Genomic DNA, 20,553 nt, shown 5'->3' with positions numbered 1-20,553 from the left:
AGGTCTGTATTTCTAATGAGCTCCCAGAAGACTCAGGTGCTCCTGGTCCAGGCAGATGGCACTGAATAGTGAGGCTGGAGCTTTTGATGCCCCCATACTAGTCTAAGTGGAAAGCAGGAACATCTCTGTATTTAGAGGCAAGAGTTTTGGTTCTAGTGCTGCTTTAGTGCTGCAGAGACCAGTAAAGATGCTCACACACACACACACACACACACACACACACACACACACAACCCCTGAAGTGGCTTACTGAGCTTGTGATTAAATAAGTTGTTTCAGTGCCTGCCTGGGCCTGGGTTATCAGGCTGCTGCTAAAATAGCTGTGCATTCCAAGAGAAAGGTGTTCACTGAGCCTTCTTAAGGCATCCTCATTTTGATTGACTCCACATCTACAAAACTGTAGGTTTTTGCTAGGAGGGATTCTGGTAAGATTTTGAAATTGGGAACGTCTCCAACATGAACCAAGTGGGAGAACATGGTATGTGACTGTGGGAAGTCCCGGAAGATGAGGTGATCAAATAAGAAGAGCAAAAGGCAGGCCTTGTGTAAGCCTTCTCAGTCACTTTACTCACTCAGGAGCTATTTTTCAGGGGACTAAAGTGAAAGAAAAAAAAAAAAAGTAGTTTCCAATGGAATGTTGAGAATAACCCTTGTATTACTGAGGCCTTCTTCTGCGGGCATATTGTACAAAAAAAATCTTGACTAAGCTTTTCACAGTATCTGTGAAAGAAGTCACAGAACCTGATTTATGTAAAGGGGAAAATCATGTATTAAAAAAAAAAAACAAAACACTTGCACACAAGTTTAAATCAGGCAAAAGGAAAATTTCTACGAACTTCAACTCATATTTTAATTGTAAATGGTTAGCTGTTGTAATCCCAACAATTAAATTAATACATATTACAAGTCCTACATAAAATATACCATCACTATATTTAAAAGAAGAAACCACAGGACAATCAAGAAATGCTCAGAATACCTTATTCCACCGAAAAAAGAGACTGTGAAACATAGTGGGAATTTAAGCCACTTCCACTTTTAGTTTCTGGTAACTTTTCATTAGGCAACCAAGAACAGCCTAGAATTATTCAAATAGGAGAGTAATTTGGTTCACCACATTATTCCTACTACCTCTATCAGAGACTAAATCTCAATTCTAAATCCCCAAGTAAATTCCCTCTTTAATGAAGCCTTAGAAACATTCTTACCATATTTTCACAAAGGGAGAGACAGAATTAAATCTTTGTCTCCATGTGTTTTGCACATTCTTTGGTGTACCCAGTATGGTGCTGTACCATGAGTGAGTACTTATGTACATCAGGTTAGAAAGAGGCTGAGGGACGAGGTCATCTATGAAAACTGCCATTAGTCAAATTTTTGTCTTTATCAGAAAACTGGGTACTTCTAAGTTAATTTAAGAAAGATGAGAGAAAACAATAACAAAATTATTGCTTATGTGCTCATGATATTAAATTCACATTATGGCTACGTTACTCGTTTTGCTTTGAGGACACTGCACACCTTCTATGGCTGTCTCAGCTGAAAGTCTAGTGAAGTTTTGCAACAGGCAATTCCCAGACAATCGCAACACTGTTGGTGGAATGTACTCTTTAAAAAAAAAAAAATCATCAAAGTCTAAATTTAAATTGCCTCCCTTTTCTCCTTATATGTACCCCTCTGAAATACTGAAAGTATAATCTGTTAACAAGATATTGAGTATTCAATATTAACTTGTGACAAATACTTTTAATAAAATGTCAACATTTTTCTGGGTTACTCACTAACGAGGTAGCCACTCATTAACGGCAGTCATTTTACATTTGTGAAGTTTTGTTATCACACTGATGTTTTATGTGTTATCTTAAATTACAAAGGAAAACATATCTTTGTGTGAGATTTCTAGTGCACTGTCAAATGTTATTCTGTCAATTCCACCCAGTGCCAAAAAGACCTCAGGAGACATAGACTGTAAATGTATTTTATTTTGTAAGCAACAATCAAAATATATTTGTGTTACTGATTTCTTCAAATATTAAATGGGATCTTAACAAAATTTGTCCACTTTGATGTATTCTTATACAACTTTGGAATCTGCAAAGACCCTGACTAAAGAAACAGAAGTAATTGCACAACGGAGACTGAAGGTGTTACAGTGCTGCAAATGATGCCAGATGTCTTACATTTAACCAAATACACCTTCAGAGGTCCCTTGATTTTGAGCATTAGGAACAAGAGGACTATACACTGAAAGTATCACTAAGAGCTTTTTGCATTGCTTTATTTAAATACAACAGTATCCAACATAGCTGCTAAACACTGGACAATATTTGAAGTCATAAGTACATCCACATGTTCCTCCAAATGACGTTTGGGGTCCTAAAAGAAAAAAGGAATAAGGAAAGAAAAAGAAAAAAGAACCATATTACTGGTAGATGAATTATTTAGATTTTTTTTTCAGTAGCTGATGAAATTGGTAAAGAAAGCCAAAACTAAATTTATATATATTTTACAATTTAACTTTCCCAATATATTGTTACATTTTCAGGATTTCTAAATCTGTTAAAATGTTAAGGAGCTGATAAAATAAAGATCGATTTACACAATCAATGTTATGACTCTGCAGCAGAAATGATAAAGTGTCACAAGGAATTCTATACAGTCCGAAATCATGTGATTTTTAAAAAAAAGCATAAGCATTTTATCTGTGTGTATAAGCCTGATTATGTGTGTATATTTTCTGCCATTCATGTATACTGAATGTCTGAGGGGGTACTTTACTCAAAGCAGACATACCAAAAGGAAAGAGTTCAATGTGAATTCTCATCACTTCCTCTGTAATTTTAATTTAATTCCTATATAATTTTAATATTTCAGGAATAGTGCTTTAAATGATTCAGGAAATATTCTTGGATCAAAAGTCACTGTTAGTAATTTAAAAATTTAAATACAATTTGGATCAATTCTAAAATGTTAAGAATAAATATTTTGTGTAGCTATTTTGAAAAAATGTATCACAGAAAAGAATATAGGTACAATCCGTTAACTTAAACCTGATCAAATCTGTATTTGAAACATCCGAGTTAAAAACAAGACTTAAAATTGCATTGTAATAAAGGAAGTTAAGTTTAAATGCTTAATATACATTTATGTTTAAGGCTGAGCTGATTGAAATATTGCAGCTAAATTTGAAAGCTTTGAAATAAAGGATAGATATTGCACACAATAAAAAACTTTCAATTAAACCATTATTTTCTTATATGTATTGCTAAAATACCAAGACTCCTAACTTTAAACAAATGTTCACCACTGAAATTACTTCTTGGCTGTTCTTTTCTAAACTACAATTTCAATACGCTTGATTTCTTTAAAATACCCAGAGATACAACACGCTACAAATAATTTCAAATAACTAGACCACAACATTAAATTTTCTTTATTTCAGAAATAAGCCTTAGGACACTTTAGGTGACAGAGACTAAGAAAGACTGACAGGAGAAAAAGATATTGGTCTGATTCCATCATAGGCAGTTTTGCTTTTGCCACACAGGAGGCCAAACTAGTGAAGTACTATATTTTTAAAAAATGATTCTGATGATTATTAAACTTTGCCAATTATATATATTTTCAGTTTCACTTTTAATTTCTTTGCTGCTAACTGTTAAATAGAATCTACATCAAGAAACTATAGCATCAGAGTCATTTATTCAAAAAATAGTTACTGAATGCTAGGCTCCAAGTTGGTGATCTAATATTACATATTAGACTAAAATAAGTAGTGGGAAAAGACAACAAGGGTGACTGTATCACACAGGATGAGAGAATAAAATGAATTATATCTCATTTTCGGTTTTGGAGGGTTCCTCTTGTTATTGAAACTGTAATATTCAGAATGCAGTGAGATTTGACTTCACCAATTATGATATTTAAGTCAGACCTTTGCCCCTACTGCTCTATTGAAGAAACTAGTTTTGCGGTGAATTGGTAACACACTTCCCTCAGTTATCTACATTACTTCTTGTGGCAGCTGGGTGATTCTTAGAGATTTCCCATCCAAGAATGGTCCTGGCCCAAACCTACATAGCTTGTGAGATGTGATGGGATCAGAGCATATGGTAGGATGGCTGAAAGCAAAGACAGCTTAGTGTCTTGCATCTGAAATATCAAGATTCTGCCAACATCAGCAATATGATAACCATGTTCCATGAAATGAAAAAATGTAATCAACATTCTTTAAAAAACAGTCTAATTAATCTGTAGATTCTTTTAATTGGTTGGTGTGTTCCCCCCAACCTTCAGAAAAATAGGAACTAAAATATATATTTCATCTTGGGAAAAGTGAAAGAGCAAATACTTAAAACCTTTTCTCTTCACTCAGTAGAATCCAACAGGGCTCTAAGCTTTCTCAGGAATATTACCTATATATTGAAGCCTACATATTGATAAACTATATCATTTTTAAAACTGTTACATATGAAATAAACCTACCATTCTATTATCTTCATGGACAATATTATTTCAAGTAAAAATAGTGCTTGGAAAATGAACTCAGGACACAAGTTTCCTACTTTATTTCTACAAAATTGTTTTCACTAAAGATAGTATCTCACAGGTATATTGTGATTTACTTCTCTATAGATGGCAAAAAGAATCTGACATCAAATAATTCAGGGACCTTTAAAATTAGAATCACATTTACATGACAGAAGAAAAACGTACAGTGAACAGACAGGGAAAAAAAAATCACACAGGCTCCAAAATACTTTTAACTCTACAAGAGTATGTTATTATGTGACTGCATAACCTATTACAGTACACCTCACCTGCTTGCCAACATTCTTTATTGCCAGCTGTTCAGGTGTCATCTTATCTTCTTCTTCTACAGCCTGTCAATGAAACACAAAGGACAGAGGTTCAAATTCTAAATGTACTTTTCCCACTGCAGAATAATCATCAAAGATAATGATGATCATAATTTTCATTCACAGAACCTTTTATTCAAGTAATTTATTGCACAAAAAAGCAATTTTGCTAATCTTCAGAACAGCCTTCAGGGTAATAAAAACTATAACCACCATCATTTTGAAAACAGACTTAAGAAATTTGTAAAAGGCATTGAAAATATCAAATTGGACCACCAAATGGAAGTGGTAACCATTTGAAAACTGTTATGGAATTATCTGAGGGATGGCTAAACTGGAGGATGGAAGAAACTAAGGGAGCTGCTTGTGGCACTGGGGTACTAACTAGTCCTATTCTGTCTTCTTTTTCTTTTCCTACTTTCACTATGGTTCTCCCCCAACTTCCTATTATCTTTGTCTCCTTTTTCTTATCAACCAAACTGTGCATACCCAGTATCTAACTATCAGTAACACTTAGGATCAAAGGACCTGCTACTGACTTTTGATCCACAGTTAACAAATCATATAGTGTAATCCCTTAATACCTTCACATATTTAAATCTCTAAAAGTAATAGATGTACTCAGAAAAAATTCTCACTTCTCCACATGAATGATCTTTAATAATCATGAAGAAATAGAGTAATCTGAAGTTTTCAACATCAAAAAAATTACTTGAAATAAATGCCAAATCAAATAAAAATTAAATCAACCAAACCATATATACAAACCACTTTCTACTATTTTCAAAGCCAGCTACAAATTTTTATGTGTATGATCATAAATTTTCTAGCAGAATAATTTTGAAGTAATTACAGCATTTAGATTAGCTACCAGTATTGCCCTCTACCCTAATAATGGCACCACTGTGTAACGTCTTTATTGAGAATTCTAAGTTTAAGCAACTTCTTTCTTAACAGCTTTGGGTATGCTACTGCCTGAAGCTAGGACTCTGCATCAGGAGAACTCCTGGTCTATGATTTATTCACAGCATTTGATAAATGGAAAATGAAGAAAATGTAAGTATCACCAATCTTAAGAAGTAATACCATAGCACTTAATATGGTTACAAAGGGGGTGAGAGGACAGGGGCAGAAAGCAGGAAGCCAAAATCCCAGTGAGGGTTAGATTTGGATACTCTAAACTTAATCATCTCGCAGCTGCCAAATTTCTTCATGTGTGAACAATGAACACGTAGGAAATGCAATCATCAGACATTTCCCATAAACTGGGAAGTTTGGCTGCATTTCACACCTTCTTAATAGTTTTGTAAACAGAGAACTTGAAAATGAGCAAAGATGGCAAGTATCTAATTTTATAAACGGACAAACTATCTGGAGAATTTTCCGCAGTAGAATCTGCCTAAAGAGAAAAGACAGTGAATAAGTATTGTATCTACTGATTATTACAGGATACTTATTTACAACACATCATTAGGAAATACATTTATGACTCATAAAACTAAAAAAGGGAAAATAAGTTAATAACACTCCAAATCTAGAATTCCCTAGACAGAGAATATATTCATTTTCAGAGTCAGATGTCACTCCTATTATTCGCAGCTAGTTAAAAAAGTATCTTCTAACTGGGAAATTGCTTCTCCTACTATCTCAGTGTTTTACATATACGGAAACACTGGCAACGCATAAAAAGTTTGTCTTTCTAAATTACTTTTACAAATCATGACACTATACCTTACCAACCTGAAAACATATTAGATAAATGGAACATATTAATTCACGTTAAGTCTGTACTCTATATCCATTCAGTGTTAGTTGTTCTAGGCACACGCCAACAATAGTACTTTACAGTATTGGAAGGAGGTAAGGGTTTTGGAATTTGGCTCAAAATACCAATCCATGTACAAAATAGTTATTATGGAGTATTTTGTAGTGTTGCAAATATCAAAGATGGCAGACACGCAAAGACGAAAGTAAAAAAGCACTTAAAGCATTGATCTTATTTGAAAGGTTAAACAGAATATAAAAAGCTCTAACTCAATCTTAAAAATCTTTTATATCATTTAACCACTTCACCAATTAGTTTTTCCATTTCCTATAATTAAAAGAGAGAGTTCACAAACTCTTTGAGAAGTGCAGATGGTAAAAAGTACTCCCAGCCATAGATGCCATCTGGAAAATGAGGAGCAGCTGTAGATTTAGGCATATACTAAGGTTGCAAACCCCCATGACAAAAGAGTAAGCACATCTCTTACATTCTGAGATAGACCAGATCATCACATTAAACCCCTAAATATTTTCTCCATCTAGCTAAGTTACCTTTATCTCATCTATCATCTGGGCAAGACCAGTTTGCCTTCATTCATAGCTCTAATCTGGCTAGTCACCAGGAAAAATTAAGAAATGGTAGCAGCAAAAACAAATGAAATTCAGGCACAGGCAGTGTCCTTACTAGGGGAACTTCTGTGTTTATGGCAACTTCTGTGATTTGGCATCAAATTTTGCTTTTGCATTCGTGCTCTTCGGTTTACTCAACCAACAAAAAAGCACTGAAAATGTTTGTGGCTATTCACACTAGAAACGTTTTTAACAGTTTATCAACAAAGACCCCCAGATGGCTATCCCATCATGCACGGTCTGCACAGTTCTAAGAAATTCCTGGAATTTGGTCTGTTATGTTATCATAATCCCCTCAGATGTACCCCCTATCTTAAAGAGGCTTTTACTAAAGCCATTAACCTCATTATCTTTTTCCTGGTAATGGTCAAATTTCTCAAATGGAAAACCTGTGTTTCAAATTTTACCATTTTATTTACCCTTTAACAAACATGGATTGGACCCTTAGCACTTCATGAATACTCTTTTAAGGATCTCCACCTGGCAAATTCCAATGGACTCAGTTTACTTGAACTTTCTGAACACCTTTTCCAATACCCCTTTTCTCTTCTCATCCTTTAACCTCTGCTTTCATGACACCATGTCTCTTATTTCACTTTATATGTCACATCTATTCCATTCCTTGGGCTTCTTTTTTTCCCTTTGATATGTTTGCAGTGTTCACTCTTAACATGCCATGCTTCCATTTAAGCACATGCTTTGTAAAATCACCTATATAGTGTATTTTCTCACCATTAAACAATCTCTGCATAAACTGCTAGTGAATGTAATACAGGCATTTTAGTTCTTTCTTGATTTTCATAAAAAGTCAATGCATTGACTATATAACTGAAAATCACATTATGGGTTATGGGTATAGAGAATAAGTTTAAAGAAATGGCTTTTATAAAACATACTTGGGAAAGCAAAATTAACAAACATGAAACAATTAGAAAACTATCTGAGAAAGTATTACACGTGTGAATATGGAGAACAAAAAGATGGGTTTCCTACAACCGTCAGTAATTAAACATTAACATGTACATATTAATTTACTGAATCCTTAAAACATCCCAGTGAAGTAATCTACATTTTACATAAAGAAATTAGGCACTATCTCCTATATGTTAATTCCAGCAATACTTTTACTATAAATTTTTTTCTAACTCTTCTTTTGAAAGTACTTATAACACTCTAGTACATTCTATGTATGTCCTCAACAGTAGAATTTTCATCATTTTATACATTCAGTAAATAACTATTAAGTACTCACTATGAGTAAGACAGTTTTTGCTCTTCAAGAAGCTTGCATTTGGGCTTTACTTTACCTGCCTGTAAATCTCAAATTATAATGCAATATGAAATATACAAAAAAGGAGTGTGCCCAATGAATGATGGGGACACTATATAGCCATACAGCCAATAAGCAATGAAACTGTGACTTAAATATAGTCTTATCTATCTCCAAAGACCTCAAAGCAACATTCATGGTAATTCGGGAAATCATTACTTTTTAATGACACATCCTGAATAAAGCCAAACCCATGATTTATTAAGTGACCCTGAATACGTAAATTCTTTCTAAAAATATTATAAGGAATCCAATTTTAAAATGTAATTATATAAAATAGAGATATAAAATAAAGATCATGTGTGTGCCCATACAAGTGTGTGTATGTATAATAGAAACTGTAGTTTAGACAGTTGAAAAAAATTTCTATGGCAGAGTCTACTGCTAGTTGCCTACCTAATACACATTTCTTTCTTCTTTTATAATATAGCTCTAATTTTATTAAAGGCAGTAAAAGACTATATAGCCTTTCTCAAAGCAAAGTATGTCCACTTGATTAAGTTCTGCCAATGAGATATAATCAGAAGTGCTGGGTGGGACTTATACAAAGGATCCTGAAAAGGAATTGATTTAGCTGAGAGGTCTCTCTCTTTTGCCCTTGCATTTCTTCCTGTTGCTTGGAACTCAGATGGGATGGCTAAAGCTTTAGCAATCACCATGAATCATGAGGAGATCTAAACGATGGAAGCCAATACAAGGAAAGTGGAGCAAAAGACAGAGATATCTGGGTATGCGAATGTAATAACTTCAAAGTTTCACATGGCCTTGAATTGCAAGAGATATACATTCCTATCCTGTTTAAGCCATTGCTACCTCAAGCTAACACAATCTTAGATATAAATAACACCTGCTTAGTGCAAAAACTAAAAAGAATCCAGGATTTACGTAAAGTATAAAATTCCCCCACCTTCCACCTGAGAGGTGACACTGTTAACAGCATAATACGTTGAGATATATGTGAGACAGAGGTATCATTGAAAAATGGAGGGAAGGTAACATAGCAGGGACTTTTCATATTGTTACACAATTTTGTTTTATACACATAACATCAAGTTTTAAATATTTCTCTAAGTTGGTACTTGTAGAATTTCATTCTTCATAATAAATCCTTAAAAGAGAACATGTTGGCTTAGAGTTATATGCACTTAAAATTTAAAGATAAAATGGGAGATGGCCTTCAAAAATGTCATATATCACTTTTTTATTTTCCCACTAGTGGCGCATTCTCCCAAACCATTTTTTATAATTTGAAAAGAAAAAAAAAAAATCTACTTATACTTTTAACTTTTTTCTTTGAATACTTAATAAGCTTGAACTCTTTTTCATGTTTATATGCCATTCATCTTCAGTGAATTTTCCAGCTCTGTTGTCCAATTTATTATCGTTTCTTTATATTTTATAGGAATTCTTTGTCTGTTATGTACTTTTTGGATACTAGCCTTTTCTGTGTTATAGGTACAAATATTTTCTGCCAGTCTGACTCCTAATAAGCATTCAATAAATGTTATTTTTATTGCAGGTGAACTTTACTGTCAAGTTATCAAAATTTAAAAGCTCACTGATATTCTTACTAGCACTAAAGTAACCTTTGGGAAACTTGACCACAGCTTTACAAATACGAAGTCTTCCTTTTTGGAAACGGGAATTTATTCACAAATGTTTTTAGTATTTTTCAAAGAAGTCACATATACATATTTATACATTTACATTTTTATGGTAGTTATTCCTAAATACTTGGTAATTTTGGATGCTTCTGTGAACTGATTTGCCTTTTATATTTTTCAACTGGTTTCAGCCTATGTAACTGCATGGCTACGTAATTCTCAATCATGATAGTTCTAATAGTACTCTAGTTTAGTTTCATGTATTTCTATGCTTGATTGCAAACATATCCTATCATACTTAAATAATGATAATCTGGCCTGGTTTCCCAATATTTATATCTTATTTTGTTTTTCTTATCTTATTGCACTAGCACAAAACAAGACCTTCTTATTTAATACAGCTACTTTAATAAACCAAATGTAATCATATAATTACATATTTTATATGTAATTACATAAAAGTTGCATCCAAACCTTCTTTCAGGTTACTAAGTAGGCAGTTTTTCTACCTGAAAAGTAAACTGTCAGATCTCTGAATTTACGGGGCTACATGCTTGAAAACAAAGCAAATTTTTATATGTCTATGCTATTTTTAAAAAAGTCTTTTACAATTCATTTTTTCTCTGGCAGATTCATTTACAAATATCCAATCAAATGTTATCAATATTAAAATATTGATGCATCTTGGCACAAATAAACTAGGAGATTTGGAATAAAAGAGCTGTGGGTGCTAAAGTTCAGTAACTAGAGAAATCAATGACTAATAATCAAGCAGAACCTCTGCGTAGACTTCAGACTTGAAATTAAAAAGTTGGTACAAAGGAATTTAATTATTTTCTAACCTTCTTTCACTTTAGGAGCTAACTGGCACCTAACAGTAATTACCTTAGTTTAAAACACCAACCAATTAAAAAGAATACTATGAAGAACTGGTTGTATGGGCCTTTCTTTTTATATTTTAAGTGTTACTAAAAACTCCACCACATTCTCTTTCAATCACAGAGGGAATTACAGTCCCAAATTTGGACTCCTTCATATCACAGCTTATACATTGTTTTCACTTTATAACCAAACCTTACAAATTTTTGAGTACTTCAGAGATTTTTTAAAACTGTAAAATAGCAAAAACTTCTGTGGATGGGCAGCAGTAACCATAAATAGGTTATTTCCTGGCAGTAGTACCAATAAGAATTTACTTAAACTTGTAATGTTACAGAGAAATGAAAACCATTCCTACAGTCTGCCGAATAATAACTTAAATTTCTTTAAAGGTTAATTTATAAAAGGTTAACTGTTTTAAATATGATAAACAAATTTTTTCTCTTTAATCTCCACAGCACGAAAACATACACTAGAAAGATTAAATATATATATATATATATATATATATATATATATATATTTTTTTTTTTTTTTTTCCCTACAATCCAGAAGAAATGGGAATTTCCAGCTGGAACACTACATATAAATCAGGGCATGCTCTTCAAAACCAAACCTAATTCTGCTGGAATTTAGCTTGTATGGGCCCATCAACATTTTTTCAAAGCTCAATTCTCTCAAAAGACTTGTTAACACTTGGCAAATCTTATACACTGTCTCTTGGTTAATATTTATTCTGTAAGATGTGTTTAATTTAAAAAGTAAAATATTACTTTTTTGGTGTGACAACCAATATCAACTTTAACTGTCTCCAAAAGCTCTAGCCCCCACCATTAATTTTTAGTCCCACATAGTAAACTGCTTGTTTCAACTCTTTTTTTCTTTTTTGGCTGAGCCATGATTTTGGGATCTTAGTTCCCCGACCAGGGGTTGAACCTGCACCCTCGGCAGTGAAAGTGCAGAGTCCTAACCACTGGACCGCCAGGGAATTCCCTGCTTGTTTAATCTCTTTATCTTCTTCCTCAATCTTTCTACTTCTACTTACATTGGAAATGTTAATGGTACCAACATACTTCTAGTCACCTAGGCGGGAGACCTTTAACTCATCTTTGATTCCTTCTTCTTTTACTTTATCTATCCAACTGGCACCACGTTTTATTTTATTAGTCTATTGATATCTCCCTTCCCACTGCCACTACAGTAATTCAGACACTTAGTACCTTTTGTTTGGGTAATAGCAAGCTCCTCCTAAATACAGAATCTCCATTTCAAATCTCCTCTTACAACACTCTTTCTTCTATAGCCTTGTCAAATTATGTTTCTAAAGTCAGGTTCTGGGTATACCATGCCCTTGATCAAAAATAACTCTATCCTGATTTTCCAAACTCTGTTACTTGACTTCAGTAACTTTAAAAATCTTTATTCCCCACTATTCACCCTTTTATGTACACCCTTCTCATGTACTCTAGCCAAACACAGTTTCCTAAAGATGCCCTTGCTCTTCTGTCTCCTAGTCTTGCTCATGATGTTCAGTTGGCCTAGGGTAACATTTCTTTGTACGTCCAAATCTTATTCATGCTTTAAGGTCTAGTTCAAATGTTATTCTCTAAAGACAGCATCCTGGGTCTGTACCAGCTGAAAGCAAAAGCCTTTGAACTTCTACAGGACTTCACATGAACTTCTCTATGGCAGTGTTCTCTAACTTCTAACTTGAATGAGTATACAGATCTCTTGGAAATCTTGTTAAAATGTTGATTCTGATTTAGTAAGTCAAAGACCTGCATTTCTAACAAGATCCCAAGTGATACTGATGCAGCTGGTCTGTGGACAATCTGAATACTAAGGTGTTATCAAACACACGAATTTTGGTCAAGTACTCTGGTTATGAACTTTTCTTAACGCCCCTGTTTTCCTAAAAATGAAGGAAGGATCCCTGTTTTCCACTGCAAATTGTACAGAAGATATTCAATAAATATCTGTAAGCATAACACTGTATAGTATGTATACATGTTTTACAAATTGCAGGTTTTCAACCCATTAATAGGTTGCAAACTATATGTCTATGTATATAATACGTATGTATATAACTGAAACAGTATGAAATTGAGTCAAATGAGAAAGAAAAGAGACTATAACCACTTGTAATAAGGGTAAATATTGCTTCATAAAACTTTTGTTGCAATATATATACACACATACATATACATTTGCAGGTACTGGGTCAAATGTAAAATCTACTCTTTATATGGGTTTTGGTCAAGAAAGTTGAAAAATACATGTTATGAGTTGAATCATGTCCCCCCTAAAAGGATACATTGAAATCATAACCCTGGTTAGAGATTAGAGTTATACTGCCACAAGCCAAGGAATGCCTGGGGACCAAGAGAAGCTAGAAAAGAAAAAGAAGGCTCCTCCCCACTAGAGGCTTCACAGGGAGCATGGCCCTACCAATACCTTGATTTTGGACTTCTAGCTTCAGAATTGTGAGGGAATAAATTTGTTGTTTTAAGTCACCCATTATATGGTAGTTTGTGATGGCAATGCTAGGAAATTGATATAATACAGAAGATACATTTTAGTCTTGGTCAAGTATTCTCTTAATTTCAGAACTGTAAAAGAACATAAATCTATGAACAAAATGTTATCATGGCCACATATACTTTAGCATACAATAAATATTTTCAGGAGATTGTGAAAAATATAACTTTTTTTACATCCTCATATGAAGTGGTCTCCCTTTGCTACTCTTTACATCATCCTGTTTATTGTCTTCACAGCACTAATTACAATGTATTATGTTGTGTTTATTTGTTTACTTTCTGTTTCCCCTACCAGAAAATAAATTCCATGAGGATAGGTCTTATTTTTTACCATATCCCCAGCACCTGGCGCATAGCAAGTTTTCAATAAATACGTATTAAATGAAAAACAGAGAAGCTCATAAAATAAGTTATATGTTATCAAGTATTAAATGCTGTTGTTGTTGTTCACATCTCCTTGTTCCTCCTTCCCTTCCAAAAAAAAGTCCTCTGAATAGTGAAGAGATTTCAATTGTAGAGCTATTTACAACAGGGGTTGGCAAACTATAGGCCACGGGTCAAATCTAGCCAACTGCCTGTTTTAGTAAATAATGTTTTACTAGGACATAGCCTCACTCATCCCTTTACGTATTGTCTATGGCTACTTTTACACTATAACGGCAGAGTTGAGTAGTTGCAACAGACTGGATGGCTTATAAAGCCTAAAATATTTACTATCTGGTCTACAAAATAGGCCACTCTACTCTTAACTATTTATGTTTATACAATGCCTGATATCTAATCATATATATTCCAAAGATTATAAGAAATAAATGTTGAAAGTAAGTTTTTACCTTATTGTAATTTTTGGCTAATTCCAACATCTCTTTTACCACTGATTCATTGTGTTTACAGTGTTCACTGTAGTCCTGAAGTGTCAAACCTTCCATCCAACTCTTCTTATGCAAATTTAACAACATCTAAAAAATATAAAGAAAAATTAATTATTTTCCTGTATTGAGGAAATTTCCTTTATTTGTCTTGAGAAACAACTTTACAAACAACTTTTGGAATTAATGAATTTAAGTTTAATTTTATTAATTTAAATAAACTGTAATAAGTATCCTCCTAAATTTATATTAATAAAATCTAAGGAATACTCCAACTCATGGCCTTTGCATTTGCTGTCCCTTTGCCTCAAAGGCTATTTTTCTTATCTTTGTATGGCTTACATTTCTCACTTCCTTAGAGATAGCTGCCATTCCTCACCACTATATAAAAAAGCCACCCCCTACTATCTAAACATCTTTCTTTCCTTAACTTGCTTTATTATTTTTATAACACTATAAACAGCTGAAATTTTTGTTTTCTTGTTTAGTGTATTTCTCTCCCATTAAAGAGAAATCAAGGCAAGGACTCTGCTGTTTATTTCAAGATCACCAAGGTCTAGATTCTAGAATCTAGATCATAATCTAATCATAGCAAATACTAAATAAGCATATGTTGAATGAATGAAACTACTATGTTACACACAGGATTTCTAATAGTTCATATAGCCCAGCTCTCAAATGCCAAGATAAGGAGGTAAATGCCTCCATTTACTGAATGACTGTGTCAATCTTTCTGAGTCCCTGTTTACATATCTATGAATTGAAGGCTTGTATTAGATAATCTTTTAAGTTTTCTTCAAATTCTAATATTCCATCTTTAATTTAAAAAATTTAAACTTCTTTATACCAGAATGAAAAGTCATAAAACTGGGAAGGAAATCACAGATTCATCCACTTTGGAATCACATCAGCAAACTGGGATCAGACCCTATTAGTAGTGATCATGGAACTAAACACCTTAGTTCATTATTTCTCAAACTGGACTCCTAGTTCTGAATACATATTCTTCGAAGCTCATAAGTTTTCAAGTTCAGAGTCTTAAGACAGTTTTTCTTAAAAGTCCTACTCTATAAATAATGTCCTTCAGTTGAGGATAATCATTGAATAAGAAGAGTTTTCTAAATGATTGATAAAATTATGCAATGTGAAAAATAAATGGTACCTACAGAATGACTATTGTTCTTTTGCTATGAGAACCAGTATACTTTAAGTGAGATCCACAAGCTATGAGGATCTAAAGACATAGTCGGAAGTGTATGAGTTTAGTTTAGAACAATTATTTGTTTAGAGGTTTGCAGCTAAAAGCGGTACAAAGTTTTCCTTATGCTGGAGAATAAGCTGCATGTCAAAATCACCTATGAGAGTTTTCAAGACACAAAAGATCTATATTCCTCCATGCCCCTCCTAGGGCCCATGGAGGCAAGAGTAGTTTGGAAAAACACTGGAAAACTCCTGCACATGTAACCCGAATTTCTTGGATTGCTTCCCATCTTCGCCAGTGACAGTGTTTTAGAAAATACATCCTCGGGAAATTTTGGTGCAGCTGCAACTACCTATGCTATAAAGCTACCTATAATTAAGTGTTGAGAATTGGATTTTTCTACACTTCAAAAGCAAACAAAGAAAGTTCCCACAGAGCAGCAGAATAATTCTACCATGCCTGGACAAAGATTGGATTGGGCCCCTCAGGTAACACTTGGAGTTAAGTATACAGGTTGGTGAGATAAGAGTAAAGGCAGGGCTTTGGGTATCAAGAAAGCACCTGAACTGAGCTATACTAGGAACATAAATATAATATTAATTAATTTATGTAAGTATTTATATGTGTGTTTTTTATACCAAGGATGGTGGCTAAGTTTATGGGGTACCATAAAGGAAAAAAGGAAAAAAAGAAACAGAAAATTTGATGTAATTAGATGGATATTTCCAAATAGTTGGGTGTCAGACTGATAAAGTATTTATGTATCTGAATGAATTTTTCAGTTTATGTCTGAGTGGTAACCCTTTTAGCCCACAGCCTGTACCTATTCTACATAAAATTAAAATAAGTGTTGAAAATGTACTTCAAGCTATCAGCTAAATCTACCACAGCTGATATGAACTTTGGGACGAAAGCAAGCAGATGGAAGAGAACTTTATGGCTCTGTGTCTCCCCTCAGGTCAAGGAAGAACTGGTCCCCTGCAGCCCCTCACTCAAAACCATGCTCAAGCATCTAGGACCTTTGAGTGAGTTTACTGGTGGCTCTGAACTTTTAAAACAATTGTTTATCAGACTTCAGAAAATCTTATACAGCACATTCTCCCCACAATATATAAATAAGACTGAAAATGGAGATGATCTGGTGGAAAGAGGGAGTAGTATGGAGAGCCCTCTTACTCCACCTCCCATACACCGTATGCACTAGAATCCCTTCTAAGGTAACTTTGTGGGGAGCACTTTCAACTAGTAAGAAAGGTCTTGTTTACTACTGATTATTTATGTTTGGACTTCAGAGTGCATGTAGAAATCAAAACTTAGGGGCTGTCAATGGTACTCATGATCTTTCAAATTTTTTTAAGTCTTTCTCAGAGAGAAATACAAGAAGCTTATTTGGAGGATGACTAATTATAATAATAAAGAAAAAAAGCAGTTCAGATTGTAATTTCAAAAAGCAATAGGCAGACTTAAATATTTCGAATTAGTTGAGAGAAAAGATTTTTATAGTTTATCATAAAACCAAACTGGAATGTTTGTTTCCTACTTCCTCTCCTGCTTTAGCGCCTACCAATAAGGTAAAATATCTCTCAATTTGTCCAATAAAATATTCCTTTATTTTATGCTACAATTCATCAGGAATGAAAAAATATTTGAAAGCATCAATGAAAGAGGTCAACAATTTAAATTCAAATATACCAGGTAATAGTTTAAATTGTTTGAAATAGATTTTTTTCCACCTCTAAGATAAAAATTTAAGCTTACCTTCTGTTCCAGTTCATTTTTCCGATAGTTAATAGTAATGGAGTAATAATGTCTGTTTAGTCCATGAATTAATGCCTATATAGACAAATGATTAGAAGAAGGACAAGTTAGTATTTTTCATCTAATAAAATAAATACAACTGTTTGAAACTGTTGACATATCCTGTAGACAATACCTTTACCATCTTCTAAAAATAACTTTTTATCCTAAATAAATATTAAACTATTTTTTTCTCAGCTACAAGTTTAGAAGTGAGATTTAGAGGTACAGGGCACACATTCTTTAAAACATGACATAGAGTCGCACAAATTCAAGTTTTAGTAGCCTTGCTCAGAGTCAGAGATATGATTTGACCTCATCATAATCTAACCTATAAATTAATTATTCATAATTTATAAATAATACATAATTTATTAAGTCTGATTTTATGATTATCTACACAGGGGGCTCTTTCTTATTTCAAAAGAAAAGCCTAAAAAGCCATAATAATATAATTATTCCTTCACCCACAACATTAATCTGGAGTTTCCGTTTTTCTTAATTCAGTTCTAATATATTAAAAATAACTGTGTCTGCATATGTCTCCAAATTAACGAAATGGAGTTTGTTTTTTACTGGGTCCAGTGACAGGCAATCTCACTAAGCAGAATTTTTTCCACTGTACTTGATCGCCAAGACAAACCGTCAAATCATCATAAAGACTGAAGCTAATGGCATGGCTTTATTAAGAAACAATAATCCTGCATGTGCTGGAATCCATTCAGAGCTGCTCAAATGTCTAACTCTAGCTACATAGGTTCAAATTTCAAATGAGGTCCAGAACAGTTTCTGTGGACCCCTCTATCAGCCTTCTAAGACATTAAAGTACAGAAATACACCTTGGACATATCTTCAAGTACAAAAACAAAAAGGGCTTTGGGGTTAACTCTCAGGAATCTAAAGATAAAGCTAACTAAAACAACCACCACACTAATAACTGGATTTTTACAATGTAGTCTTAAGGTGCTGAGGTATAAGAAGAAGGGGTGGAAAGGAAACATTTGATGAGCACCTGCACCTGCTTTACACAATAAGTCTTCTAATCTTCACAACAATCCAGTAAGGTAGGCTGGTTCCATTTGTATTTTGACAGATGAGGAAATAAGACACAAATCTCAATTTGTCCTAGTTTATACCTAGTAAAAGGCAAAGCTGGGATTTGAACCCAAGTTTTTCTGACTCCAAAGCCCATGTTTTTTTCTATCATATTATGCTACAATGTATCTTAGGAAATTCTTAAATTAAGTCTTTGTACTTCAGGGATCAGAATGAAAACAAAACAAAGCATAGTCTTAGTTTTAAACTTTGCTAGCAAAAATCGCCCCACCAAATACTAACCCATTTTAGGTATGTACTATAACAATCCATTCTTATATTCCTAACATCTGCTATAATAAAATGGTTGCTATATGAAATTAAAGTACTAGGAGTACCTATTAAAGCCTTATTCATTTCAATAATAATCAGGAATAGTGAATTAAATTTCAGTGCCTGGATACGCTGTACTGCGTGGCTCAAAAAGTGGAGCTAATCAGTGCCTCCCTTAATCTGTACTCACCTTTATGCAAATTAGGAAGTGCATCCTCTGGGTGGAAGAATTAGAAAAAGGTGCCCAGTGCTCCAAGCAAACTCAGCCTGGTTGGAGAGCGAGGTTTAGGCTAGATTTCAGGGGCCAACTGCCCTCTCATCCAAGCACCTTTATGCAGTGCTCCAACTATATAATTCTACATAGTGGCCATAAAGCTAATAACAGGTATGGCCAAGAGATACAGAAGTCAGACAAATGGGCACACAGATAGGTCCACATTTTGGAGATGAACTGTACTGCTGAAATATACAGTTTGGAACTTGAAGGCACCGCCTACTTGATTTTCAATTACATTATTTAGGTGAAAGTAGTACAACTAACAGGCAGCATAAAAGATTAGCAGGGACAATAATAAAACAAATATAAATTTAAATCAAATGATATCCTCAAGCCATTTTCCAATTTCACTTACTCACTTGTTGTGTGCCCCCAAGTACATTCATCCCAAATCATAGGTAAACTGGCCATGTACAGTCCTCCTTCCATATAAACCCAAAGGCACAGGCTCTTTTATTTAGCTCAGTGAAAAATAAATTCTCTCAAATTCCCCATTCTAGTTGACATTGAATTACAAGTTGTGGCAGCATACACCAAATATAAGATTAGCTTTACCAAGGGGGAGACTAGCCTTTTGACAGGGTCAAATTGCAAATTAAACATAACATACTAGCAAATGCCATAGTATGTCAGGCAGACAAAGAAGTTACATAATCAGGAAATTTCTCAAAACATCAATACTTAACTTTTAAATCTACACCTAACAAACATATGATGAATTTAGGAAAATTTAGGCAATTCTTCATTGAAACAGGATATTGTCCTGAAGCTCATTCATTAATTATTTGAAATCTGCAACAGTTTCTCATAGAAGCACTGTTAAAAAGCATGGTTCTATTCTATAGTGTTTATATTGTGGGCTAAATAATATTTCAGTGGCTGACCTGGGAAGCTAGCCACCTTTTAGAGCACTGTTTCTGGGACAATACTTTTTGGAATTACTAACAGGACTTAGCTTATTGGCTTCTTGGATATCCTGACCCTTGTTTTCTTTGCTCAAAGGCTGCCAACCTTTCAAAGAAGGAAGTTCTTCCTAGGTTGGTACTATCAGTCTAAGATGCTATTTATTCTAGACAAAGAGTGGTTTGGAGGAGGAACTAGACAAAGCAGAGTTTTGAGATCCCACTGATTAACTTCCAGGTTATTTCTATGTTTCTTTAAGCTAATCTTTAGAGTAGAGCTTTATAATTTTGTTGGTATGACAAATTCAAAGAAAAGCACACAAATAATCATTACGGTGAAATAATACTTCATTGGCATTGTCCAGAGTAATGACAAGAGGTTAGAAGTTATAACTCCATTTACTCACTGCTGTGGAAAAGCAGGCATATTATAAAGTACACAGCTTATGAACTATGTAATAACCTATTTATAGGTTCTTGATAGGTTAAAAAAGTTTCATGCTCTTAAAAAAGGCATATTTACTTAGATCTAA

At 33.8% G+C, this 20,553-nt stretch overlaps 1 protein-coding gene across 1 annotated transcript in view; it reads right to left on the bottom strand.

Annotated features, from left to right (window-relative positions):
• Positions 1-1,962: 1,962 nt before the first annotated feature.
• Positions 1,963-20,553, bottom strand: part of PSMD14 (proteasome 26S subunit, non-ATPase 14) — a 90,346-nt gene continuing 71,755 nt past the window's right edge. Inside the window, exons 9-12 of the mRNA XM_059927983.1 lie at positions 17,435-17,509; positions 14,440-14,565; positions 4,821-4,883; positions 1,963-2,376 (exon numbers count right to left, since the gene is read on the bottom strand). Coding sequence (XP_059783966.1) covers positions 2,278-2,376; positions 4,821-4,883; positions 14,440-14,565; positions 17,435-17,509 — 363 coding nt within the window. The 3' untranslated portion in view covers positions 1,963-2,277. The remainder of the gene's footprint in view (positions 2,377-4,820; positions 4,884-14,439; positions 14,566-17,434; positions 17,510-20,553) is intronic.

This window comes from Balaenoptera ricei, chromosome 7 (assembly GCF_028023285.1).
Source record: "Balaenoptera ricei isolate mBalRic1 chromosome 7, mBalRic1.hap2, whole genome shotgun sequence".
Taxonomy (NCBI): Eukaryota; Metazoa; Chordata; class Mammalia; order Artiodactyla; family Balaenopteridae; genus Balaenoptera; species Balaenoptera ricei.
Note: the sequence above shows the minus strand (reverse complement) of the source record. Positions and strands in the feature narration are given on the sequence as shown.